Raw genomic sequence first — 27,453 nt, 5'->3', positions numbered from 1 at the left:
CAACCTCCCAGCAGTGGCCACATGAGAGGAAAGCAGGTGTTGTCACGGGGGAGGAAGGAGGAAAAATATACCCCAGCTGGGAGCCAAGTTTGTGGGCTGGCGCTGGAGGTTTCTTTCCCTCTCGGTTTGCAAACTAAACCGGGGGATGGAGTGCGGTGGCGGGGAGAGGATGGCGGGGAGAGGATGGCGGCAAGCCATGCCAAGATCTCAAGGTTTGATCTGCTGAGAGCCACACGCCCTGCCCTCCTCCTCCTCCTCCTCCTCCTCTCCTTGCAGGCGTCTCTTGAGTCATCTGATAATTTGGGCTGTGTTTTTCAGCCCCTCCAGGGGATTGGTGTGTTCCTACCAGCCCTGCCCCAGCGGAAGAACGGTGCCAAATCTAGGGTGTGGGTATCTTTGTGTCTTTGGGTTTACGCCTGTAATTGCAAGCTGGCGTACTCCCTGCCCTTTGCAGGGGGGCAATGCTTGCAGGCCGTCGCAGCTCGGCTCAAAGCGTGAATACAATTGAGCGAGTCGAGAAGAGTGCTACGCTCCTCTGCTCACAACAGAGTACCCTAATATCCCCAGGCTTGAGAATTTGCACCTGGACGACCTTGAACTACGCTACCTACAGTTGGACTTAAGCATAGTACACAAAATTATCTGCTACAACGTCCTACCCGTCAATGACTACTTCAGCTTCAACTGCAACAATACAAGAGCACACAACAGATACAAACTCAAAGTAAACCGCTCCAAACTGGATTGCAGAAAGTACGACTCCAGCAACAGAGGGGTTAGTGCCTGAAATGCACTACCTGACTCTGTTGTTACATCCTCTAACCTCCCACTCCTTTAACCTCAAACTATCCACTATCCACCTTACTCCATTCCTAAGAGGTGTGTAAGGGGCGTGCATAAGGGCACCATCGTGCCTCCCATCCTGGTCCTATTGTCCCCATTTATTCGTGCCTATTTCCTGTATTCTTACTCATGTTTATACTTATACCTATTATCTTGTAAGAGATTGACAAATCAAATAAATAAATAAAATGAAAAATAAAGGAAGGAAGGAAGAGAGGAGGAAGGAGAACAGGGAAGGAAGGAAGGAAGGAAGGAAGGAAGGAAGGAAGGAAGGAAGGAAGGAAGGAGAGAAAAAAAGGAAGGAGTGGGAGGAAGGAAGGAAGGAAGGAAAGAAGGAAGGAAGGAAAGGAAAGGAAAGGAAAGGAAAGGAAAGGAAAGGAAAGGAAAGGAAAGGAAAGGAAAGGAAAGGAAAGGAAAGGAAAGGAGAGAATTCCCATTCCTAAGAGGTCTGTAAGGGGCGTGCATAAGTGCACCATTGTGCCTCCCATTCCTGTCCTATTGTCCCCATTTATTCATACCTGTTTCCTGTATTCTTACTCAGGTTTATACTTATACCTGTTATCTTGTACGCGATTGACAAATCAAATAAATGAATCAAATAAAAAATAAAGGAAGGGAGGGAGAGGGGAGGAAGGAGAACAGGGAAGGAAGGAAGGAGAGAAAAAAAAGGAGGAAGTGGGAGGAAGGAAGGAAAGAAGGAAGGAAGGAAAGAAGGAAGGAAGGGGAAGGGAAGGGAAGGGAAGGGAAGGGAAGGAAAGGAAAGGAAAGGAAAGGAAAGGAAAGGAAAGGAAAGGAAAGGAAAGGAAAGGAAAGGAGAGAATATCCATTCCTAAGAGGTCTGGAAGGGGCCGCGCATAAGTGCACCATCGTGCCTCCCGTCCCTGTCCTATTGTCCCCATTTATTCGTACCTACTTCCTGTATTCTTACTCATGTTTATACTTATACCTGTTATCTTGTAAGCGATTGACAAATCAAATGAATAAATACAATAAATTAAAAAAAAAAAAAAATGCAGAGCCTCTGGCTGGATCATTGCCAGTTCAGGTGGAGAGAAGAAGGGGGGCGATCTGATTATCCCTTCATAGTTCAGGGGGGTCTCCAAGTTTGGTCATTTTAAGACGCGTGGCCTTCAACTCCCAGGATCGAAGGAGAACTCAAATTCAAACGGAGAGATGGCAGAGGAAGGGATCTCAAGAGACGAAGCAGAGCCGGCTGGGGAATTCTGGGAGTTGAAGTCCACCAGTCTTCAAGGGGCCGAGGTTTGGAGACCCCTACCCGATGGGGGCAAAAGAACAGGCACCATTTCAACAACACCCAGACAGCTTGTGCAGTCCAGGTAGTCCTCAACTTACAATGGTTCATTTAGTGACCGTTCAAAGTTACAGCAGCACTGAGAAAAAAAGGGACTCGGGGCCGATTTTTTAGAGTTACGACCATCGCAGCATCACACGATCAAAATTCAGGCGCTTGGCTACTGACTCATCCTTACGACGATTGCAATCCCCTTTTGCAACCTTCTGACCAGAGAAGTCACAGGGGAGAAGCCAGATTTCACTGAGCAACCAAGTGACTAACGTATCAACTGCAGTGATTCGTTTAACGACTGCGGCAAGAAAACTTGCAAGACGGGGCAAAACTTAACAAATGTCTCACTTAAGCAGGAATGTTGGGTTCAATTCAGCAGTGGAATCCTACCCGTTCCACTACCGGTCCGGTGATCGAGTGCGCGTGCACGCACACTGTCATGTCCCTGTCGGAATCGGACTCGGAAGAGGAAGACAGACCGCTGACAGGGAGTGAGAGTGTGGCTCTGTTGGCTGGGGAGGAAACTGGGGAAGGGCAAAGTCTGGCTGGGCAGAGCAGGGGAGAGGTAGAACAAGGGAGAGGGAGTTCAGAGGAAGACCCAGGCCCACCCCCTCTTCATCCTAGGGCACGCAGGGAGGAACGGAGAATGGAGCAACGTGGGATGCATGGCTTACGGGGGAGGAAAGGGCCCTGATTCCCTTCATTAGCTGCAGCTGGGAACACAGTGTATAAAAAAAGGGAGGTTGCGCACAGCAAGTTGTTGGGAACAAATGTGATTTTATCTTGTATCATCGTGGCTTATCTGGGTTCCTGGCATCTTCCCAACTGTGTGAGTCTTGCCTTGCTTTCCAGTCTGCCATTCCTTCTCCTGCCCTGTCCAGTTCATGACTACAGTTTGGTTTGTTTTGGATTTGAAGTTACAGTTTGTGTATACCTTGTTTTGGACTGAATTTCCTGCAGCCCAAGGCTGTTCCTGGGAGAGATTTTTTTTTTCTCCAGCCGAAGGTAACTTGGACATTGGGGGCAAAGTCTTGTTGCTTATCTGACTGTGTTGCCTTGGTGCCACGCCCCTTCGGGTCGTCACGGAGGATGAAGAAGAGGAACGCACCGCGGCAGGTGGGAGGGCCAATCCTGCGTTTTTCCCTTCGTTCTCCTCTCAGCTGATCGTTGGAGTTTTTTTTTTAACTACTGGTTCAGCTAAACTGGTAGGAATTTTTGCGATCGGTTCAGGCAAACCGGGCCAAACCGGTCGCATGGTTCAATTGTTGTCGTCAGTGAAGGACGACGTGCGTTGCTCCCTGGGGTCTGTGACCCCTTGTTCAGGGTCCTCCCCCCCCCCAACCCAGCTGACCCTCTGCATTCACCACCACCACCCCTTGGTAAGAGCCCGGGGCTTCATTTTAAAACCTTGCGAGTTATTATTTGTTGAGCGTAGAATGAGAACGCGACAGAAGGGAAGTAAACCCATCTGCCCCATCGGAGAGGGAAACAGCTGAGCTGGCAAAAGGGAAGGGAACTGGCCTGCCAATGATTCCGCCCAAGCAAGGGGGGTGGGCGTGACGACCCCCCCTTTGGGGTTGAAACCGAGAGCAAGTGAGGAACACGCACGTTGGAATGAGAAGGAATTTCCTGATAGATGAATGTTTTTATTGGGGTTCCTGGTTGAATTCCTGCACTAACCAGAGGGGTCCTGGGTGCTCTCTGAGCTGGGTGGTTTTCTTACAGACGTTTCATGACCCAAACTGGGTAACATTATCAATGGGAGGAGGAGGAGGAGGAGGAGGAGGAGGAGGAGGAGGAGGAGGAGGAGGAGGAGGAGGAGGAGGAGAACGACGACAACTGTGAGGACCTTGGTGCTCTCTGAGCTGGGTGGTTTTCTTACAGACCTTTCCTGACCCAACTAAGGAACATCATCAGTACACAGAGGAGGAAGAGGAAGGAGGAGGAGGAGGAGAACTCTGGGTCTTTGGGGCTCTCTGAGCTTGGTGGTTTTCTTGCAGACGTTTCATGACCCAAACTGGGTAAGATTATCAATGGGAGGAGGAGGAGAGGAGGAGCACAAGGAGGAGGAGGAGGAGGAGGAAGAGGAGGAGGAGGAGGAGGAGGAGGAGGAGGAGGAGGAGGAGGAGGAGGAGGAGGACAACTGTGAGGTCCTTGGTGCTCTCTGAGCTTGGTGGTTTCTTACAGACCTTTCATGACCCAAACTGGGTAACATTATCAATGGGAGGAGGAGGAGGAGGAGGAGGAGGAGGAGGAGGAGGAGGAGGAGGAGGAGGAGGGAGTCCTTAGTGCTCTCTGAACTGCAGATGTTTCATGGCCCAATAAGGAACATCTACAGTGCGAGAAGGAAGTGGAGTTTGCAAGGAGGAGGAGGAGGAGGAAAAGACTGTGGGGTCCTGGGTGCTCTCTGCGCTTGGTGTTTTTGCAGACATTTCATTACCAAACTAGGTAACATTATCAGTGCTACTAACTGATGATGTCATCTAGTTTGGGTCCTGAAACGACTGCAAGAAAACCACCAAGCTCAGAGAGCATCAAGGCCCCCCTCATTTCAACTCCGAGTTACAAATATTCTCCGTTATTGGTACTAAGAAGAGGGGTTGAGCTGGATGACCTTGAAGAACCCTTCTACCTCATACCTTCAGTGACAGAATAACCAAAGAGAGGGCGTTAGCATTACATCCTAAGCCATGGAGAAATAATAGAAGTTTAAGCTTGAGCAAGCTTGACTTGTTGGGGTGGATTATTCCCTAGAAGCTGTGGATTCTCCATCACTGGAGCTTTTAAAGAAGATTTAAACAGAGTTGAAAGGGACCTCGGAGGTCATGTAGTCCAACCCTCCACCCAAGCAGGAGACCCTACACCATTTCTGACCGAGGGCAGTCCAGCCTCTTTTTGAAAGCCTCCAGGGATGAAGCTTCCACAACTTCCGAAGGCAACTTCTGTTCCATTATTCAGATTGTTGACAATTAACCAGTGGAACACCCTGCCACCAGAAGTTGTGGGTGCTGCATCACTGGAGATTTTCAAGAAGAGACTGGGCAGCCATTTTTTTCTGGAATGATACTCTAGTCCAGGGGTCACCAACCTTTTGGACCCCAGGGACCACCAAACTCATAATTTTAAATCCCAGGGACCACTAACCGGTTCTTTGGGTGTGGCCTAATTTGTGGGTGTGTCTTGGTGGTCATGTGACTGGCTGGGCATGGCTTGTATGTAAATATTACAAATATTTATATAAATATAGAATTTTTTATAAAAAAGAGCAACTTTTACCCCAAATCAGGCAAAGCAAGCAGGCAGATTGAGTTGCTCACAGAATCACAGATTCATTCAGAAATCTATCTATCTGCCATTGGCTAGCTCAGTTTGTCACATAAAATTTGCTAGCAAACAAACTCACAAAATTAACTCAGAACACACCATGTACGTAAATATCGAATTTCTTATAAAAAAAGAGCAACTTTTACCCAAAAGCAGGCAAAGCAGGCAGGCAGATTGAATTGCTCACAGAATCATTCAGTGATCTATCTATCTGCCATCGGCTAGCTCAGTCTTTCAAATTCGCTTGCCGTGAGTCTGCACTGAATAATCGAAGCTTCAGTCCTAAGGGAGGTTCGGCTGCGCTTAAAAGCAGAGCCGAAGATCTAAAGACTAGCTGGAAAGCAAGAAATCCAACCATTTCCTGCTTCCTAGCTAATCTAAATCTCCCGGCACAGCAGAACAGCTGATGGTCGAAAAAAGGAAAAATAGGAATTTAGTAGGCAAATTTGCTGGGTAAGGAGTGAGTGGGCGGGGAGGGTTTCCGCAGGCCTTGTGGGCGGTGCAGACTTGTGTTCCTGAGCAGCCTGGATCAATTGCTTTGGGGGGTGCTCTGGGGGTGAGATTTCTCTGCGGCCCACCAAAATTTCCTCGCGGGCCACTGGTGGGCGACCCCTGCCTCTACAGTCTCCTGCCTTGAGTAGGAGGTTGGACTAAATGACCTCCAAGATCCCTTCCCACTCTGTTAGCCTTTCCTGCGACACACAGATCTGGTTAAATGGATGACGTGAAGACAGTTCCTGAGTTTTAAGCACAGGTTGCTTAAAGTCAGCCAGCCGACAAATCGAGGAAGGGAGGTTAGATGAGGTCAAAATCTGCCCCGCCAGAGAATTTCCATCCGTATCCACTCTCCTGAAACCAGAGCACTCTGGATCGGTTGCAATGTGACCGAAAAGGAGGCCGGGCATGGTTGCTACAGAAGAAGGCATGGATGGAAGCTTTAGGTGGCCTCGGACCAAGAAGGCCACGTCCCTTCCAACTTGGAGATGCCACCCAGGTTCGGAAGATCATGTGTGCTTTCTCGTTCTCTGGGGCGAACAAGGTGAACGGGGATAAGGAAATGAAAAGTTGGATGCGATTCCTCCTCTTGGACACACTGGGACTTTCTGAGAAGGTCAGCCCTGCCGTCTCCAGAGAGAAGAGTGCCACCTGCTGAAGGATGAGGAGAAAGCTCGCCGGGCAGCGGTCTATGATGACCCAGGATGGGATATAAAAGCAACCAAGTCACAAAAACAGGGGAAGCCCCTTTAATTCCTTCAACTTGGTTTCAAAGCTCCAATTATCATTGACCGGAGACAAAAAAAAACTCCCCCACAAACAGTTGCGAAAAGGAAGAAACGCCGCTCAAACTCAAAATACGTATAAATTATAAATAGAAAAACAACAACAACAACGCAAACCACACTGAAGCCATTAAGGAGACCAGGCAGGATAAGGGCTCGAAGACGTCCACAGATACCGAAAGACACACCCTGGGAAGGGCGCCAGAACTCAGATAAGAACTGAAAGACTAGAATTATTTCACTCTTTACTTCCAGAACATTTGCCATGCGCAGTTTGTCCTTTTAAACAGTCCTCACAGCTGCAGCCCATGAAGGGGATCAGGGCCCCTTCCTCCCCCATAGACCACACCACTCATGTTGCTCCCTTCTCTGTTTCTCCCTGTGTGCCCTAGGATGAAGAGGGGACGGGTCTGGGACTTCCTCTGAATACCCAGCCAGCCTGTGCCCTTCTCCAGCCTCCACCACAACCTCAGAGCCACACTCCCACTCCCTGTTGGATGTTCCTCCTCTCCCTTGGAGTCAGACTCCAACGGGGGCACGACAGCTTCCCTGCCACCCTCCTGCCTGCAATTCAGGCTTGGAAGGGACCTTGGAGCAGAAAACCTGATGCAGAATCTTGGAGAACCTCGGAAAAATTACTAGATCCCCTTCCCTCCCCACCAATGAGCCGCGGGACCTCACCTGTCCAAGGATTTCTTTGGAAAAGTGAAAGGGCCCGTGGAGATCTTCTCAATGTAGCTCAGAGGGATCCTCTGGAGCTCCAGGCATTTGAGCATGATGAAGTCGTATTTGCACACCAAGAGGGCAGCGTTGGTGATCACCACAATCCGCTCCTTCTCGATGTTCCAGTGATCGATCCTGGGAGAAAGCACAGAGGGGACAAAGAACGAGAAGACAACTCTGAGCACTTCAGATCCCCAAGAGTGCAGAGAAGAGCAACCAGGAGGATGAGGGGACTGGAGGCTAAAACATACGATGGACGGTTGCAGGAACTGGGCCTGGCTAGTCTAGGGAAGAGAAGGACCAGGGGAGACAAGAGAGCCGCCTTCCAATATTTGAGGGTAGGGGGTTGGACTAGATGACCTACAAGGTCCCTTCCAACTCTGTTAATTTGACTTTAATCTGATTTGAATGAATAAAAGACCAGGGGAGACAGGAGAGCATCTTCCAATAGTTGAGGGGCTGCCCCAGAGAGGAGGAGAAAGGGGGCCAAGCTAAGGCACCTGAAGGCCAGACAAGGAACAATGGATGGAAACTGAACCAGGAGAGATTCAACCTGGAAATATGGAGGAATTTTCTGACAGCGAGAACAATCCACCCATGGAACAAAAGATGCCTTCAGAAGTTGTGGGAGCTTCGTCCCTGGAGGCTTTCAAGAAGAGACTGGACTGGCCTCTGTCAGAAAGGGTGTAGGGTCGCCTGTTTGGGTGGGGGGTTGGACTAGATGGCCTCCAAGGTCCCTTCCAACTCTGTTAATCTGTTACTGCATCCAGTTTTGGTCACCACACTATAAAAAAAGATGTTGAGACTCTAGAAAAAGTGCAGAGAAGAGCAACCAGGAGGATGAGGGGACTGGAGGCTGAAACATACGATGGACGGTTGCGGGAACTGGGCCTGGCTGGTCTAGGGAAGAGAAGGACCAGGGGAGACAGGAGAGCATCTTCCAATTTTGAGGGAGTGGGTTGGACTAGATGATCTGTCCCTTCCAACTCTGTTAATCTGACTTAATCTGGAATAAAAGGACCAGGGAGACAGGAGAGCATCTTCCAATATTTGAGGCTGCTCGAGAGAGGAGGAGGAAGGCATTCTCCAAGGACAGACAAGGAATAATGGATGGAAACTGAACAAGGAGAGATTCAAACTGAAAATAAGGAGAATTTTTCTGTCAGGGAGAACAATCCACCCATGGAACAGAAGTTGCCTTCGGAAGTTGTGGGAGCTTCATCCCTGGAGGCTTTCAAGAAGAGACTGGACTCCCATCTGTCAGGAATGGTGTGTAGGATCTCCTGCTTGGGAGCGGGGTTGGACTAGATGACCTACAAGGTCCCCCTTCCAACTCTGTTAATCTGTTAAACAGAGTAGAAAGGGACTCCGGATGTCTATTACTCAGGGAATCCATGGATGCAAACACAATCCAACGCCAGGGAATTTAAGGCTGACACTCTGACAAATCCGCCATCGACAGACACGTAGAAATGAACGCCATCTACAGACTCTGCAAAAGGGACAATCAACCAGCCCAAAAGAGAACCAGAAGACCCCAGTGCCTCTCCACCAGTAATCAGTGCCCAGATCGGATACGGATTTACTGAGTTGGAAGGGACCTTGTAGGTCATCTAGTCCAACCCTCCCTCCCCCAAGCAAACCCTACACCATTTTTGACCCGTGGCTTAGATTCACTGGCCTAGATTCACTCCAGGGTTAACTGCAGACCAACAATCAAGTCAACCACACCCCAATCCAGAAGCTGCCAAAAAGCCATCAGTAAACACCCCACTCAAAGAATCTCTAAGACCAGCCCCTACCCAAACAGACAGACAAGTCACCAGAATATCAACCAGGGGTCCCCAAACTTGCCAACTTGAAGACTTGTCGCCGTTGAAGTCCACAAGCCTTAAAGTTGCCAAGTTTGGAGACCTCTGAGATAAATGGACAGCGAAGAGCACACCTAACTAGCATGGATGATGTTCCCTAGTTGGGTCACGAAACGTCTGCAAGAAAGCAAGCAAGCTCAGACAGCACCAAGGACCCCATAGTCCTCCTCCTCCTCCTCTTCTTCTCCTCCTCCTCCTCCGTCTCCTCCTCCTTCTTCCTCTCTTCCTCCTCCTACTCCTCTCCACAAACCCCCCTCCCTTCTAGCACTGATGATGTTCCCTAGTTGGGTCACGAAACCTGCAAGAAAGCAAGCAAGCTCAAACAGCACCAAGGACCCCATAGTCCTCCTCCTCCTCCCCTCTCCTCCTCCTCCTCCTCCTCCTCCTCCTCCTCCTCCTCCTCCTCCTTCCTTCCTCCTCCTCCTCCTCTCCATGAATCCTCCCTTCTAGACTGATGATGTTCCTTCTGCAAGAAAGCAAGCAAGCTCAGACAGATGAGTCCTCCTCCTCCTCCTCTCCTCCTCCTCCTCCTCCTCCTCCTTCTTCCTCTCTTCCTCCTCCTCCTCCTCTCCACGAATCCTCCTTCTAGCACTGATGATGTTCCCTCATTGGGTCACGAAACGTCTGCAAGAAAACAAGCAAGCTCAGACAGCACCAAGGACCCCGCCCCCTTCACATAACCCAATGCATCTCAAGTCAGATAAGTGATAAACTCGGGTTTTACTGCATCCTGGGAATTAATCCCAGGGACTGATGTGGTCCACAAAGTCAACATGTCAATTGCAAGGATGGAACTAAAACTCCACCTAATTTTACATGCCTGGCGCCACGTGTCATGCAGATTAAAAAACAGGATGGAGCTTCAATTGAATACAGAATAACAGAGTAGCAAAGTCGAAAGAGACCTTGGAGGTCTTCTAGTCCAGCCCCCTGCTCAATCAGGTGACCCTATACCACACCAGAACAAATTGCTGTTCAATCTCTCCTTGAAAACCTCCAGTGACGGAGCAGCCACAACTTCTGGTGGCAAGCAGTTCCGCTGGCGAATTGTCCTCATCCTTAGGAAGTTTCTCCTTAATTCCAGGTTGCTTCTCTCTCCTGGATGAGTTTCTGCCCGTTGCACAATCCTTGTCGAAGTCCAGAAATAAGGAAAGATGTGGGAATTTGCAGTTTTCCTTATAACAGAGCAACCCACTTGGAAGAACTTCTAGTTCCAAAATTATTTTGAGTTTATCTACGGCCGAGTGGGGTTTTCCCATCTCAGCAACGTTAAGCCACGTGGACTTCGACTCCCAGAATTCCCCAGCTCGCACGGGGATTCTGGGAGTTGAAGTCCTCCCATCTTAAAAGGGGCTGAGGTTGCCCCCAAAGCAGGAAGTGCAAATGAAACAGAGCTAGCCTGCACTTCACTTTGCATCCTTGTGGTGGCAGTACAGGAAAATAAATCTCTCTCTCTCTACTACAGACTGCGAGAAATCTTATTCAAGATATATAGAAAATATAAAATGGTTAATAAGATATGAAGGGTATATAAGGTGAGCGTGAATTTGATTTAGGTCTGTCAAAAAAGATGTAACCCGGGGCTAAGCCACTTTTCAAAAGAAGTTCTATGTTTTATGTTTCGTGTGTTGATTATTTATGTTTGATTGTAAATTAATAAAATCTTGGAGGAATGAAATCAAAGGGAGAGAAATTGGGAAAAGACATGTATAAATGACAACTAAGGAGGTTTTTTTTTTAATGTTTTGCTTTAGGTTATGTATTTTGTGAGCTTATGACTGATTGAGAATTACTAAACCTTTGATAGAAAGAAATATAATTGAACAAAAGTGAAGGGAGAAATAATGAGAAATTTGGAAAAGATATATATGCGTAAATGGAAATCTGATAATGTGGAACTATGTTTTTTAAAAAATAATGCTTTATTTGCCTTGTTAAAATTTATAAGTAATTCTTAGAAAGGAGGTTTTATACTTTTATGTGTTATGTTTTGTTTGTCTTCAAAAATCAATAAAACTTGTTCTTAAAAAAAAAAAAGATATTCTCTCCTGTTTGATATATAAATAATGTTTGAGCTTGCGGGAACTGACAGTTAAATAATTTCTGCAAAGTAAACCGAAGGGACTATTTCCGGCAGCCCCTAGAGGAGGCAAACGTTGAAATTCAATTTTTAAAAAATTTCCTACTGAGTGTAAGGTGGTGATTAGGGTGCAAGCTGTGATTTTATACATCACAGCAACAGCAACAACAGCAACAAACAGATATCCCCCCAAGAAGGCCGGATTTAATTTTAGAGTAAAGGAGAGAATCGGGAAGAGACCCATAAAAAGAAAAGCAGGAAGGAAGACTCTAAAGCAGGCATTAAATAAATCCCCTTTTGAGGTCAGTAAAATGAGGACCCAGATTGTTGGGGGCAAGAGGCTGACTCTGTAAAGTGTTTAGAGAGGGCTGGGAAGCCTTGTGAAGTGGCATATAAGTCTAAGGCTTCCTTCCTTCCTTCCTTCCTTCCTTCCTTCCTTCCTTCCTTCCTTCCTTCCTTCCTTCCTTCCTTCCTTCCTTCCTTCCTTCCTTCCTTCTTTCCTTCCTTCTCTCCTTTGCCCTCATTCCTTCCCTTTATCCCTTTTCCTCCTTCCTTCCTTCCTTCCTTCCCTCCTTTGCCATCATTCCTTCCCTTTATCCCTCTTCCTCCTTCCTTCCTTCCCTCTGCCCTCATTCCTTCCCTTTATCCCTCTGCTTCCTTCCTTCCTTCCTTCCTTCCTTCCTTCCTTCTCTCTCCTTTGCTGTCATTCCTTCCCTTTATCCATCTTCTTCCTTCCTTCCTTCCTTCCTTCCTTCCCTCCTTTGTCATTCCTTCCCTTTATCCCTCTCCTTCCTTCCTTCCTTCCTTCCTTCCTTCCTTCCTTCCTTCCTCCTTCCTTCCCTCCTTTGCCGTCATTCCTTCCCTTTATCCTCTTCCTCCTTCCTTCCTTCCCTCTGCCCTCATTCCTTCCCCTTTATCCCTCTGCCTCCTTCCTTCCTTCCTTCCTTCCTTCCTTCCTTCCTTCCTTCCTTCCTTCCTTCCTTCCTTCCTTCCTTCCTTCCTTGATATGCAGTGGTCAGAGTGCAGTACTGCAGGCTGCCTGGCTGCCTGCCAGCTGCCTGTAATTTGGCAGTTCAAATCCCACCAGGCTCAAGGCTGACAGAGCCTTCCGTCCTTCCGCGGTGGATAAAATGAGGACCCAGATTGTTGGGGGCAAGAGGCTGACTCTGTAAAGTGTTTAGAGAGGGCTGGGAAGCCTTGTGAAGCGGCATATAAGTCTAAGGCTTCCTTCCTTCCTTCCTTCCTTCCTTCCTTCCTTCCTTCCTTCCTTCCTTCCTTCCTTCCTTCTTTCCTTCCTTCCTTCTTTCCTTCCTTCTCTCCTTTGCCCTCATTCCTTCCCTTTATCCCTTTTCCTCCTTCCTTCCTTCCTTCCTTCCCTCCTTTGCCATCATTCCTTCCCTTTATCCCTCTTCCTCCTTCCTTCCTTCCCTCTGCCCTCATTCCTTCCCTTTATCCCTCTGCTTCCTTCCTTCCTTCCTTCCTTCCTTCCTTCCTTCCTTCCTTCCTTCCTTCCTTCCTTCCTTCCTTCCTTCTCTCCTTTGCTGTCATTCCTTCCCTTTATCCATCTTCTTCCTTCCTTCCTTCCTTCCTTCCTTCCTTCCTTCCTTCCTTCCCTCCTTTGCCGTCATTCCTTCCCTTTATCCCTCTCCTTCCTTCCTTCCTTCCTTCCTTCCTTCCTTCCTTCCTTCCTCCTTCCCTCCTTTGCCGTCATTCCTTCCCTTTATCCCTCTTCCTCCTTCCTTCCTTCCCTCTGCCCTCATTCCTTCCCTTTATCCCTCTGCCTCCTTCCTTCCTTCCTTCCTTCCTTCCTTCCTTCCTTCCTTCCTTCCTTCCTTCCTTCCTTCCTTCCTTGATATGCAGTGGTCAGAGTGCAGTACTGCAGGCTACTTCGGCTGCCTGCCAGCTGCCTGCAATTTGGCAGTTCAAATCCCACCAGGCTCAAGGCTGACATAGCCTTCCGTCCTTCCGCGGTGGATAAAATGAGGACCCAGATTGCTGGGGGACAAGAGGCTGACTCTGTAAACCGCTGAAGAGAGGGGCTGTCAAAGCCCCATGAAGCGGTATATAAGTCTTAAGGGCTATTGCTAACTTCTGCCAAAAATTGGCCTGTAGCAACGAGTGGACTGGATTCATTTTACAACCCTTGCAGAAAAGGTCACCAAATGATCTTGGGTTTATCCTTTACCTCTGTCATGAATTATGTCCATCATTGCCACTTATGGCCGTCACATGAGGCCCACCTGCACGGGGCGTGAACAAGTGTGTGGTTGCAGAGAAGCACAAATAACTACAAGACCTGCGTAGAGCTTACTCGGTGAGGAGCCAGAAGCTATGGGCCGCTTCTCCCTTGTTGGCTGACAGATAAACCTTGAGGTCCTCCATGGCTTGCTCGAACGCTCCTGGCTGAAACGGAGAGGAGGAAGAGAGAGATGGTCAAGGCCACAATGTCATTTTGGATCTCTCCTACGTTCCCTCCGCTGTCCCTCCAGCCTCCCAGGTGTGCCCACCTGTCTCTAGCCACCTGCCGTGGAGGAGTGAACATCACCGAGGAGAAAAGTTGACTCTCCAGGCTTCGGTCTCTGGAGAAAGGGGCTGGTTTCTCACTGATGAGGAGAGAAGCCAGGGGTGGGATGCTACCGGTTCGGACCAGTTCTATAGAACCGGTTGTTATGATTCTCTGTGGTTCGGCGAACCGGCAAATCCTTATCCCGCCTGCGTGACATCGCTGACTGTGTTCTCCCCCACCTACTCACTCCTTAAGCTATCTCTTTTTTTTCCTCCCAACGATCAGCTGTTCCAATGATCAGCTAGGCTGGGATCCCTCTCGCTATCCTACTGCTTCGCCCAGGAGGCTTCCCCGAGGCCCAGGAGGCCGCCCCCAAAAATGTGGGGGGGTTGCTGCAAAAACAAAAAAAGAAGCCACACCCACCCAGTCACATGGCCACGCCCACCTACCCATGCACACCTAACCCAGTCACTCCTTCAGGTATTTCTTTTTTTCCTCCCAACGATCAGCTGTTCCAATGATCAGCTATGCTGGGATCCCTCTCGTTGTCTTACTGCTTCAAGTACTACTTACTTACTTGCCAAAAAAAATAGTGTGTGTGTGTGTGTGTGTATTGCAAAATAAGAAAAGAAACCACACCCACTCAGTCACACCTACCTAGCCACACCTACCTAGCCAGGCCCACAGAACCAGTTGTTAAAAAATTGGGATCCCATCCCTGAGAGAAGTCAAGAGTCCACGATGGACACGCCATTCCTGCTCTTCTCAACTTGGACCAGAGATACATTTACAAATAGCAGTAGTAAACTCTTTCTGGTGGGATATGATCCCACTCTCTATGCGTTGACAGGCTCTGTGTGTAGATAACTGGGACGGAGATGGTTGCAGTATAGCACACCCTTTGATTTGCCCCCTTGAAGAATAAATCTCTTACTTGGCTTAAAACATAGAATAATAGGGTTGGTTGGCGGTCTTCAAACACCTGCCCATGGCAAGAGCTACCCTTCCGGACAAATGGTTATCCAATCTCTGCTTAAAAGCTCCAGTAATAGAGTAACCGCAGCTTCTGGTGGCAAGCAGTTCCATTGGTTAATTGTCTTCACTGTCAGAAAATTCCTCCTTGCTTCCAGGTTGAATCTCTCCTGGTTCAGTTTCCATCCATTATTCCTTGTCTGGCCTTGGAGAATAGCTTGACCCCCTTCCTCCTCCTCTCTGGGGCAGCCCCTCAACTATTGGAAGGCTGCTCTCCTGTCTCCCCTGGTCCTTTTATTCATTAAAATCAGATTAAAGTCAGTTTAACAGAGTTGGAAGGGACCTTGTAGATCATCTAGTCCAACCCCTCACCCTCAAATATTGGAAGATGCTCTCCTATCTCCCCTGGTCCTTTTGTTCATTAAAGTCAGATTAACAGAGTTGGCAGGGATATTGTAGGTCATCTAGTCCAACCCCCTGCCCAAGCAGGAGACTCTACACCATTTCTGACAGAGGGCAGTCCAGTTTCTTCTTGAAAGCCTCCAGGGATGAAGCTCCCACAACTTCCGAGGGCAACTTCTGTTCCATCAGTTAATTGTTCTCCCTGTCAGAAAGTTTCTCCTTATTTCTAAATCGAATCTCTCCTTCATCAGTTTCCATCTGTTGTTCTTCGCCTGGACCTCAGATGCTTTGCAGAATAGCTTGACCCCTTCCTCCTCCTCATTGTGGCAGCCCCTCCAATATTGGAAGATGCTCTCCTGTCTCCCCTGGTCTTTCTCTTCCCTAGACTAGCCAGGCCCAGTTCCTATTAGGAAATTCCTCCTTGGTTCTAGGTTGCTTCTCTCCTGGATGAGTTTCCATCCTTCGTGTCCTGCCTTCTTTGGTGCTTTGGAGAATAGCTTGACTCCCTCTTCTTTGAGACAGCCCCTTAAATACTGGAATACTGCTATTATGTCACCCCTAGTCCTTCTTTTCACTACACTAGACATACCCATTCCTGCAGCCGTTCTTCATATGTTTTAGAGCCTCTAATCCCCTAATAGATGACCTACAAGGTCCAACTCTGATTATCTGTTATCTGTTATCCTCTTTCTTGCTCTTCTCTGCGTTCTTTCTACAGTCTCAACATCTTTTTACATCGTGGCGATCAAAACTGGATGCAAATATTCTAAGTCTGGTCTTACCAAAGCCTTACAAAGTGGTCTTAACACATTTTGTTTTCAGACCTAATTCCTGTCGCTTCCTGATCCTAGCCAGATCTTGGGTGCTTGCTCAAGAACAATAAACAATTTAGTTTCAGGAAAAAAACTATCCTGTAATCTGCAACTCTTACACTGCAAAAACATATGGACGACACAACTCGATCAGGGCAAAGCCATAGACGCCATCTACATAGACTTCTGTAAAGCCTTTGATTCAGTGGTACACAACAAACTACTCCTAAAGCTAAAATCTTATGGTATCTCTGGACACCTGCATTACTGGATAGAAGCATTCCTGTCAAACAGACAACAAATGCTTAAAATTGGGAGAGTCCTATCAAATTCTGTACCTGTCAACAGTGGTGTCCCCCAAGGCAGTGTTCTAGGACCAACTCTCTTCATACTCTACATAAAGGACCTCTGTGATCATATCAAGAGCAACTGTGTTCTTTTCGCTGATGATGTAAAGCTATTCAACACTACAGACAATACTGCTACCCTTCAAAAAGACCTTGACTATGTATCAGAATGGTCAAACAAATGGCAACTTCAAATCTCAACAAATAACTGCTCTGTCTTACATATTGGCAAAAAAAATCAGAAAATAAAATACAGGCTGAATAGTCAAGACCTTGTTAATGATCCAAGTTCTGTCAAGGACCTTGGAGTGCTCATCTCTAATGACCTAAGTGCTAGAGCCCACTGTAACTACATAGCCAAAAAGGTGTTAAGAATTGTTAACCTAATCCTACGTAGCTTTTTCTCTGGTAATATCACACTACTAACTAGAGCTTACAAAACATTTGCTAGACCAATACTCGAATACAGCCCATCAGTCTGGAACCCACATTACGTATCTGATATTAACACAGTTGAGAAAGTCCAGAAATATTTCACAAGAAGAGTTCTCCACTCCTCTACTCGTTGCAGAAGACCTTATGCCACCAGACTTGAAATTCTAGACCTACAAAACCTTGAATTACGCCGCCTTCGGTCTGATCTAAGTATAGTATATAAAATCATACATTGCAATGTCCTACCTGTCAATGAATACTTCAGCTTCAACCATAACAACACAAGAGCACACAATAGATACAAACTCAAGGTTAACCGCACCAAACTTGATTGCAGGAAATACGACTTCAGCATCAGAGGGGTCAATGTCTGGAATATTCTACCTGACTCTGTGGTTTCTTCCCCAAACCCCAAAAACTTTAACCTTAGACTGTCTCCTATTGACCTCACCCCTTTCCTAAGAGGCCTGTGGGGGGCGTGCATAAGCGCACCAACGTGCCTACCGTCCCTGTCCTATTGTTTCTTTTTATTTTTCTTCCATGTATTCATAACTATGTTTTTACTTATACCTATTATCTTGTAAGCAATTGACAAACCAAATAAAAGAAAAGAAATGTAGCCACCAGGCACGTCGTGGTCTCCTTGCCACCCCATGAAGATCCTTCCCCACCCCCGCAAGGTGGCTAAATGGACTCACCCTTGTTACAAAATACTTCCTGCAGTCATTGGAATCGGCGTAACGTTGGGGGTACAACAGGGTCCTGGAGTTGGACGGCGATGGTGTGGTGGAGTCGGCCTTGGGTTGGGGAGAAACTTCAGCCCTGCGAGACAAGCCTTCATCCTTCTCTTCCATCTCTTCCTCTCTCGAAGTCTGGACCTCGTGGCTGGTTCCTCCAGCTGACCGGCTGAAGACATAAGCAACCCAGGATTAAATCCACAGCAACCCAGGATTATATCAACCATATCAGTTGCATCAAGTAAGAGCAGGGGTGGGATTCAAATTTTTTAAAAAAGTTTTTTATTTTAACAACAAAACAACATAGACATACCACATAAAACATAAAAACATCATCCTTCTTCATAAATTTACAAACTGCATCGGTAGGTTTACCACTTTTTTTTGTGCATCCATTTTCTAGTCACTAATATAATTATATTACATAATAGCTCATATTGTCAATCAATAATTGTATAACCTAATATCATCACTAAAAAACATTTATCTATAATTTTATTAATTCATACTTTAACGAGATAACTATAGTTTACTTAATTTATTTTGCAATAAATCATAAGATCATACCAAATCTATCTTGATAATGTTTTATAAAGATAATATCAAAAAAAAAGAAAAGAAAATTTATATGCTATATCTGAATGTTCTATTATTATGTTTTATTATCTAACCATTGGTAAAAAAGATCCCAAACTTCATAAAATTGTTTATCTTCTTGTTCTCTAATTTCAAATGTCAATTTACTCATTTCAGCACAATCCAATATTTTCTTAATAATTTCTTCCTCTGATGGAGTTTTCTCACTCTTCCAGTTTTTAGCAAATACAATCCTAGCCGCTGTTAATACATTTACAATCAAATACTTCGAATTTTTATTTTATATATATATCAGGTAAGATTCCCAATTAAAAAATCTCTGGTTTCAAGTCTATATGTGTCTTTGTCATTTTTTCCAACCAGATGCGAATTTTAGTCCTATATTTTCTAGCATCCTCGCAAGTCCACCACATACGGTAGTATGAGCCAGGTATCTGATGACATTTCCAACACTTTTCAGATATGTTCTTGAACATTCTTGCAATTCTTGTTGGGTGAAAATGCCACCTGTGGGATTCAAATTTTTTGAACAACCGTTTAACCCTAACCGGATGTGGTTAGGTGGGTGTATCTTGGTAGGCATGGGTTAGGGGTGGGGTATTTTTGCAAAAACCCCCCCTTTTTTTTGGCCTCCTGGGTCACAGGGAAACCTCCTGGGTGAAGCAGTGAGACAGCGAGGGGGATCCCGGCACAGCAGCTGATCATAGGAACAGCTGATCGTCGGGAGGAAAAATAAATAAATACCTTAAGGAGTGACTGAGAATTCAGTCAGCGATGTCATGCATGCATGATAAGGACTGACCGGGCAGGGCAGGGAAGGGAGGGCGGAGAGGGGAGGGGCCAGCCAGGGGCACAAATTTGCCGGTTCTCCGAAATGCGCAGAATCGTAACCACCAGTTCTATAGAACCGGTCTGAAACGGTAGAATCCCCTGGGTATGAGGTTAGGATAGGTGGGCTTTCCTTCGAGATGGGAGCTGCAACCAGGTGGTCCAACTCCCCTCTTAAAGAAATCGTGTGTAGAGTTGCAACTGCAGGAATGTTCCTATCTCGGATGGCCAACCTCAGATAAAGAATGTTTGCATGCAAATACAACTCAGGTGAACAAAGTCACTCATCTCAAGGAGGATTAGAAAGAGGAAGTAAACATGTGTTAGGCTTTAACTAGAGATAATTAATTGTATTAATTACTATGCTAAACAGTAGCAAAAGTTAAGCAATAACCAAAGTTAGCCAATGACTGAGGATAACTAAAAACGTGTATAAATGCAAGACTAGACTCCAATAAAGTCCATCATGATTCAGTTTGATCATGATCAAACACCTCGACTGCCTCGTCATTACAACAGTCGTGTTATGACCCAGTTCCGCAAACACAACAAACCCTTTGAAGATAACTCAAAAATTCCTTTATTAGGGGAACGCCGGTAGACCTGGCAAAAAAATTCTCTCTCACTGGAGGTTAACAAGTCCACCTGAGCGGAAGATAAATAGTTCTCTGCCACATCGAGTCATCTCTGCCACCTGCCTTTGATCCCCCAGAGTCAGGGTGGGTTCTTTGCTATCAGCAGTGGCTCTTCCTTCCCAAGAACCGGCCCATAGATTTCCACTGCTCTCCTCTCCTCTCTGCCTTCTGCGCATCCGCATGTCAGGCACAGCACCCAGCTGTTCCTCCTCTTCCTCATCCGCCACCTCCAGACCTGGGGGCTGTGGACTCTCATCGGAGGGCTGATGGACGCCCCAGGCTCCGCCCCTCTCTCTGTCTCTCTCTGCCTCTCTGTCTCTGTCTCTCTCTCTCTCTGCCAGTTCCGTTCCCTCTTCTCCCTTGGAGTTCCCAGGTTGCCCTGTTACTCCCACTGCTCCTCCTCTTCCTCCTCTGATTCGGCTGCTGGAGGGGCAGGTGGCCAACAGGCCACAACAGGTGGGGTTGACGAGCTGCCCTGGTTACTTCTTTGACCACGCCCATGGCCCAAGGCTTCCTCTTCCTACACTTGGGAGATGTGGGAGAAGGAAGGGCACAATCTTGGGGACGGGGGGGGCGGAGTCAGAAGAGGAATCATCCTAGCATCCCTACGTAGTCATAAAAAGAAGTCGGTCCAACCTTCCCCTTGAATTGCATTGGCCCTTATCTAACTCTTAGCAGGTGCCAGCTGTTGATCGTAAACTGTGCCCGGGCACAGGCTTTGAACACTAAATCCATTTGATAAGCATTCCTTTAGTGAACATGAGGAGTTTCAGTGTCTCTTTTCCCGTGACAGTTACAGCATCCCCACGGTGACTGATGAAAACTCAGATTAATAGATTAACAGAGTCGGAAGGGACCTTGTAAGTCATCTAGTCCAACCCCCTGCCCAAGCAGGAGACCCTACACCATTTCTGACCAGTGGCAGTCCAGTCTCTTCTTGAAAGCCTCCAGGGATGAAGCTCCCACAACTTCCGAAGGCAACTTCTGTTCCATGGGTGGATTGTTCTCCCTGTCAGAAAATTCCTCCTTATTTCCAGGTTGAATCTCTCCTGGTTCAGTTTCCATCCATTGTTCCTTGTCTGGCCTTCGGGGGCTTTGGAAAATAGCTTGACGCCCTCCTCCTCCTCTCTGTAGCAGCCCTCAAATATTGGAAGATGCTCTCCTGCCTGCCCTGGTCCTTTTGTTCATTAAAATCAGATTAAAGTCAGATTAACAGAGTTGGAAGGGACCTTTTAGATCATCTAGTCCAACCCCCCTCCCTCAAATATTGGAAGATGCTCTCCTATCTCCCCTGGTCCTTTTATTCAATAAAATCAGATTAAAGTCAGATTAACAGAGTTGGAAGGGACCTTTTAGATCATCTAGTCCAACCCCCTCCCTCAAATATTGGAAGATGCTCTCCTATCTCCCCTGGTCCTTTTATTCAATAAAATCAGATTAAAGTCAGATTAACAGAGTTGGAAGGGACCTTTTAGATCATCTAGTCCAACCCCCCTCCCTCAAATATTGGAAGATGCTCTCCTATCTCCCCTGGTCCTTCTCTTCCCTAGACTAGCCAGGCCCAGTTCCTGCAACCGTCTGTCGTATGTTTGAGTCTCCAGTCCCCTCATCATCCTGGTTGCTCTTCTCGGCACTTTTTCTAGAGTCTCAACATCTTTTTATAGTGTGATGACCAAAACTGGATGCAGGACTCTAGGTGTGGCCTTACTAAGGCTTTATAGAGTGGTCTTAGTACCTCCCTTGATCTCGATTGTATCCCTCTGTTAATACAACTTAGGATTGTGTTGGCTTTTTTGGCTGCTGCTGCACACGGCTGGCTCCTATTTAGCTGGTTGTCCACTAAGACTCCAAGATCCCTCTCACAGTTCCTGCTATTGAGCCTGGTTTCACCCAGTCTGTATGTGTCCTTTTGGGTTTTCTTGCCTAAGTGTAAGACTTTACTCTTCTCTACGTTGAATTTCATTTTGTTAGATATGGCCCAGTCTGTCAAGATCCATCTGGATCCTGAGCTTATCTTCTAGGGCAGCGGTTGCCAACCAGTGGGCCGTGAGAAATTTTTGGTGGGCCGCAGAGAAATCTCACCCCCAGAGCACCCCCACAAAACAATTAATCCAGGCTGCACAGAAACACAAGGCTGAGCAGCCCACATGGTGCGCGGAAGCCCTCCCCACCCACTCACTCCTTACCCAGCAAAATTTTCTGCTAAGTTGCTATTTTTCCTTTTTCCGACCAACATCTATTCTGCTGTGTCTGGGAGATTTAGATTAGCTAGGAAGCAGGAAATGGTTGGATTTCTTGCTTTCTAGCTAGTCTTTAGATCTTCAGTTCTGCTTCCCTTAGGACTGAAGGTTTGCTTGCAAGCAAATTCAGTGTAGACTCACGGCAAGCAAATTTGAGAGACTGAGCTAGCCGATGGCAGATAGATAGATCACTGAATGATTCTGTGAGCAACTCAATCTGCCTGCCTGCTTTGCCTCATTTTGGGTAAAAGTTGCTCTTTTTTATAAAATAAAAAATTCAATATTTACATGCATGGTGTGTTGTGAATTAATTGTGTGAGTTTGCTTGCAAGCAAATTTTATGTGACAGACTGAGCTAGCCAATGGCAGATAGATAGATTTCTGAATGATTCTGTGAGCAACTCAATCTGCCTGCCTGCTTTGCCAGATTTGGGGTAAAAGTTGCTCTTTTTTAAAAATAAAAAATTCAATATTTATATAAATATTTATAATATTTACATACAAGCTATGCCCAGCCAGTCACATGACCACCAAGCCACACCCACAAATTGGGCCACACCCAAAGAACCAGTTAGTGGTCCCTGGGATCTAAAATTATGAGTTTGGTGGTCCCTGAGGTCCAAAAGGTTAGTGACCCCTGTTCTAGGGTGTTGGCTATGCCTGCCAACACCCTAGATGATAGGGTGTTGGCAAACCTTAGTGGACAACCAATTAAACCAATGTTTGGGTGGTGGGGTTGGACTGGATGACCTACAAGGTCCCTTCCAACTCTGTTATTCTCTTGTTGTTGTTGTTGTTATTATTATTATTATTATTATTATTATTATTATTCCTAGATGAAGGTCCATGCGTGCAAACTGGGGGCCTTGGGGAGGATTAATTGAAGGCTGGAGAGAGAAATCTGGTTTTCCCACCACCGGTGAGATCATTTCTGCAATTCAGGTTCCATTTCTCGGAAAGTTTCATTCTGCAGCCAATTAACCATTCTCACCACCAGCTCATTACTGTCTGGTCCAGCCAAACTCTGTCCAGATTTTGTCCAGGGCTCTTGATCTGCTTGGCCAACAACCGTCCAGAAAATATAAAAAAAAAGGATGTTCTTACAGCGTCCTGTACAATCTGTTGTCGCCCGTCTCCCTTTTAAAACCCCAACTTTTAAAGTGTATGCACAAAAAAGGAACTGACAGCCAGTGAATTTGACGGAGGGCCCTGTCTGGAAGAGCTCCAATTTCCCTTAATGGGAAAAAAAAGAACACACTTTATCAGATGAAGAGATGCACTTAATCTGCGGCCTCCGAATTTGCGCGAGCCAGGTTTTTTCTTTTGTTAATTTATTTACCTAAAGCCACCCTCCTCTTCATTGAAATTCCTGTGTTGGAGAGCCTCGAGATCCGATTGCAACACACACACAAACGCAATCACACAAGATGTTCCCGAAGTAAAACAGGCTGGTGTATTAGGTTCACTTGGCACTGATGTCATCAGCTATTTCAAAAATAAGAGAATAAGAGAGCTGGGAGGGACCCTGAAGGTCTTCTAGTCCACCCCCCCTCCTCTTCTCATGCAGGAGACCCTATCCCATTTCAGGCAAAGCCCAGTCTCTTCTTGAAAACTTCCAGTGGTGGAGCACTCACAACTTCTGTTCCACTGTTTAATTGCTCTCACGGTCAGGAAGTTTCCGCTAAGTTCTAGGTCGCTTCTCTTCTTGATGTGTTTCCATCCGTTGCTTCTTCTCCTGCCTTCAGGGGCTTATTTTTTTGTGGTCATGTGTGATTGTGCAGCCCGATTTGCTCAGAAGTGTTTTTTTTCTTTTTTCTAAAGGCGGTGCCCTCCAGACAGAGTTAATCTCAACTCCCAGCCCATAATGTAGTTACCCAGCAGTTTGGATTCACAAGGTAACTAGGAAATCGGGATTGCGGGGGTGTTAGCCAACAACCGCCTTGTCACGCGGCTTGGGTGTGAATGAATGGTTTCCTGTGTTTACACTCTCACGTGAGCCAAAGTGCCACCCAAGAGTTGGTCACACTTCTGGGCTGCATCGACAGAGGGAGAGAATCGAGGTCACGGGAAGGGTTACTGCCGCTTTACAAGGCCTTGGTAATAAGGCCACACCGGGAATATTCGCGTCCAGGTTTGGTCGCCACGACGTAAATAAAGAGGTTGAGACTCTGGAAAAAGTGCAGAGAAGAGCAATGAGGATGAGGGGACTGGAGGCTCAAACATGCGATGCACGGTTTCAGGAACTGGGGCCTGGCTGGTCTAGGGAAGAGAAGGACCAGGGGAGACAGGAGAGCAGTGTTGCAATATCTCAGGGGCAGCCCCAAAGAAGAGGGAGTCCAGCTATTCTCCAAACTACCAGAAGGCAGGACAAGAAACGACGGATGGAAACCCATCAAGGAGATAAGCAATCTGGAATTAAGGAGGAATTTCCTGACAGAACCGGTGGAACAGCTTCCTCCAGGAGTCCTGGATGCTCCAACAATGGAAGTATTTAAGAAGTGATTGGAGAACCATTTGTCTGAAATGGTACAGGGTTTCCTGCTTGAACACGGGGCTGGACTAGAAGACCTCCAGGGTCCCTTCCAATTCTGTTATTCTATTCTGTTTTGTTCTTCATTCCTCTATTCTATTCTATTCTATTCTATTCTATTCTATTCTATATTCTATTGCATTCCCTATTCTATTCCATTCCATTTCTTTTCTATTCTATTCCATTCTATTCTATTCCTATTCTATTCCATTCCATTCTATTCTATTCCATTCCATTATTCTATTCCATTCCATTATTCTATTCTATTCTATTCTATTCTATTCTATTCTATTCTATTCTATTCTATATTCTATTCCATTCCATTTTCTTTTCTATTCCATTCCATTATTCTATTCCATTCCATTATTCTATTCTATTCTATTCCTATTCTATTCTATTCTATTCTATTCTATTCTATTCCATTCCATTTTCTTTTCTATTCCATTCCATTATTCTATTCCATTCCATTATTCTATTCTATTCTATTCTATTCTATTCTATTCTATTCTATTCTATTCTATTCTATTCTATTCTATATTCTATTCTATTCCATTTTCTATTCTATTCTATTCTATTCTACTCTACTCTACTCTACTCTACTCTATTCTATTCTATTCTATTCTATTCCACTCCACTCTATTCTTCATTCCAATCTTTATTCTATTCCATTCTAAGCACTCAACATGTTTGTTGGCGTTGGCAGCTTGAAGATGGGTGGACTTCAACTCCCAGAATTCCTCAGCCAAACAAGCCAAAGTGATATCATGGCTGGCTGGGGAATTCTGGGAGTTGAAGTCCACCCATCCTTAAGTGGACGAAGCTGAGAAACTCTGCTCTAAGCTACCCATTGAAGCAAGACAACATTGCGCCAAACCAACATTAGTGTTGTCAGTTATCTCAGGTTGGTCCTGGGACTTTCATCCTGGCTTGGATTGATGTTCTGGGGTCAAATCCATCCCTGCCGCACCCTGCCAGCCACCCCGGAAATGGGGGCGAAGGACCCTTACAAGCCCCTCTCCTCTCTTGCAGCACCTTCCCATACACACACACACACACACACACAGCCGACTCAGAGAGAACAGACCCAGCGGCCCTTACCTGCCTCAGGTGTGCCGCTTCAGCTCCTTGCAAGCTGTCCAGCTCTCTCCCTGCCAGTGAGCCTCACTGACAGGTTGGGCCAGGTGGACGAGGAAGTGCATGGAAGAAAATTGGCTGGGATCTCCCAACTGGAGAGAGAGAAAGAGGGAGTTTTGGGCAGCTCTCCAGGCCCCAGAAGTGCTAAAGTCCACACTAGGGAGAGGCCCATGAAGTGGGAAGATCAGGTTTGGGTTGCACCTGTTTGGCTTCTAGGGTGGAGCTCTGGATTGAGAGAGAGAGAGAGAGAGAGAGAGAAAGAGAGAGAGAGAGAGAGAGAGAGAAAGACAGACAGACAGAGAGATGGAGATAGAGAGAAACAGAAGGAGAGAGAGAGAGAGACAGACAGACAGACAGAGAGATGGAGATAAACAGAAGGAGAGAGAGAGACAGAGAGAAAGAGAGAGAGAAACAGAAGAGAGAGAGAGAGACAGAGAGACAGACAGACAGAGAGATGGAGATAGAGAGAAACAGAGGAGAGAGAGAGACAGAGAGACAGACAGACAGAGAGATGGAGAGAGAGAGAAACAGAAGGAGAGAGAGACAGAGAGAAAGAGAGAGAAAGACAGACAGAGAGAAAGAGAGAGAGAGTGAGAAAGAAAGACACATACAGAGAGAGAGAGAGAGAAAGAGTGAGAAAGAGACAGAGAGAGACAGACAGAGAGAAAGAGAGAGACAGTGAGAGAGAAAGAGAGAGAAAGAGAGACAGAGAGAGAGAGAGAGAGAAAGAGAGATGGACAGACAGAGAAAAAGAGAGTGAGAGAGACAGAGACAGACAGAGAGAAAGAGAGTGAGAGAGAAAGAGTGAGAGACAGACAGAGAGAGAGAGAGAGAGAGAGAGAGAGAGAGAGAGTGAGAGAGAAAAAGTGAGAAAGAGAGACAGAGAGAGAGGGGAAAAGAGACAGAAAGAGACAGAAAAAGAAAATGAGACAGACAGACAGAAAGAGAGAGAAAGAGACAGAAACAGAGAGAGAGAAACATGTTCGCAAAGGAAGCTGGGTGAGATAGGGCCTATTTGCTCATCTCCAGAATCAAGCTTTACAGATAGTCCTTGACTTACAACAGTTCATTTAGTGGCTGTTCAGTTATGACATCAATGCAAAAAAGGTGAGTTGGGCGAGTTACCCTTGCACCATCCTCGTGGCCACGTGATCCAAATTCAGACGCTCGGCGAATGACTCGTATTTACGACGGTCGCAGCATCCCTGGGGGAGGAGGGGGGGCACGCGATTCCCCTTTGGCGACCTCCTGGCCAGCAAAGTCCAGGGGGAAACCAGATTCACTTCACAGCCATCTTGTTCCTCGCTGCCGTTGTTAAGTGAACCATGTCGTTGTTAACTGAGTCGGTCTCCCCCCTGCCCCGATTGACTTGGCTAGTTGGAAAGTGGCCGGGGAGGTCTGAAATGGGGGGTGCAAGGACGTTGGATGGATGGATGGGTGCCCCCCTTAGCGTCCCCTGCATTTTTTTTAACAGAATAGCTGAGTTGGAAGGAACCCTGGAGGTCTTCTAGTCCAACCCCCAGCTCGAGCAAAAAAAATCCTATATACCATTCCAAAGAAATTTCAAAGGTTCTTTGCCTGTTGGGATACAGGTAGCCCTCGACAATTCGTTCACTGCCCGTCCAAAGTTACAACTTTGGGGGACTTATGGCCATTTCTCATACTTCCAACCTTTAGGGTTTCCTGCCTAAGCCGGGGGTTGGAGTAGATGACCTCTGGTGTCCCTTCCAACTCCATTAATCTGTAAAATCAGTGGAACAGCTAGACACCAGAAGTTGTGGGTTGCTCCATCTCTGGAGCTTTTAAAGAAGGGATTGGACAGCCATTTGTCTGGGATGGTATATAGGAAGG

At 46.6% G+C, this 27,453-nt stretch overlaps 1 protein-coding gene across 1 annotated transcript in view; it reads right to left on the bottom strand.

Moving 5' to 3' along the window:
• The window catches only part of TPRG1 (tumor protein p63 regulated 1), a 49,888-nt gene extending 24,207 nt beyond the window's left edge, over positions 1 to 25,681 (bottom strand). Inside the window, exons 1-4 of the mRNA XM_087933682.1 lie at positions 25,567 to 25,681; positions 17,600 to 17,807; positions 13,739 to 13,830; positions 7,435 to 7,611 (exon numbers count right to left, since the gene is read on the bottom strand). Coding sequence (XP_087789808.1) covers positions 7,435 to 7,611; positions 13,739 to 13,830; positions 17,600 to 17,755 — 425 coding nt within the window. The 5' untranslated portion in view covers positions 17,756 to 17,807; positions 25,567 to 25,681. The remainder of the gene's footprint in view (positions 1 to 7,434; positions 7,612 to 13,738; positions 13,831 to 17,599; positions 17,808 to 25,566) is intronic.
• Between the last annotated feature and the right edge of the window lie 1,772 nt (positions 25,682 to 27,453).

The sequence above is a fragment of the Pseudonaja textilis genome, chromosome 4 (genome assembly GCF_049901715.1).
Source record: "Pseudonaja textilis isolate UNSWEBS1 chromosome 4, rPseTex1.2, whole genome shotgun sequence".
NCBI classification, from domain to species: domain Eukaryota; kingdom Metazoa; phylum Chordata; class Lepidosauria; order Squamata; family Elapidae; genus Pseudonaja; species Pseudonaja textilis.
This window is presented reverse-complemented; position numbering and strand designations above follow the sequence as displayed.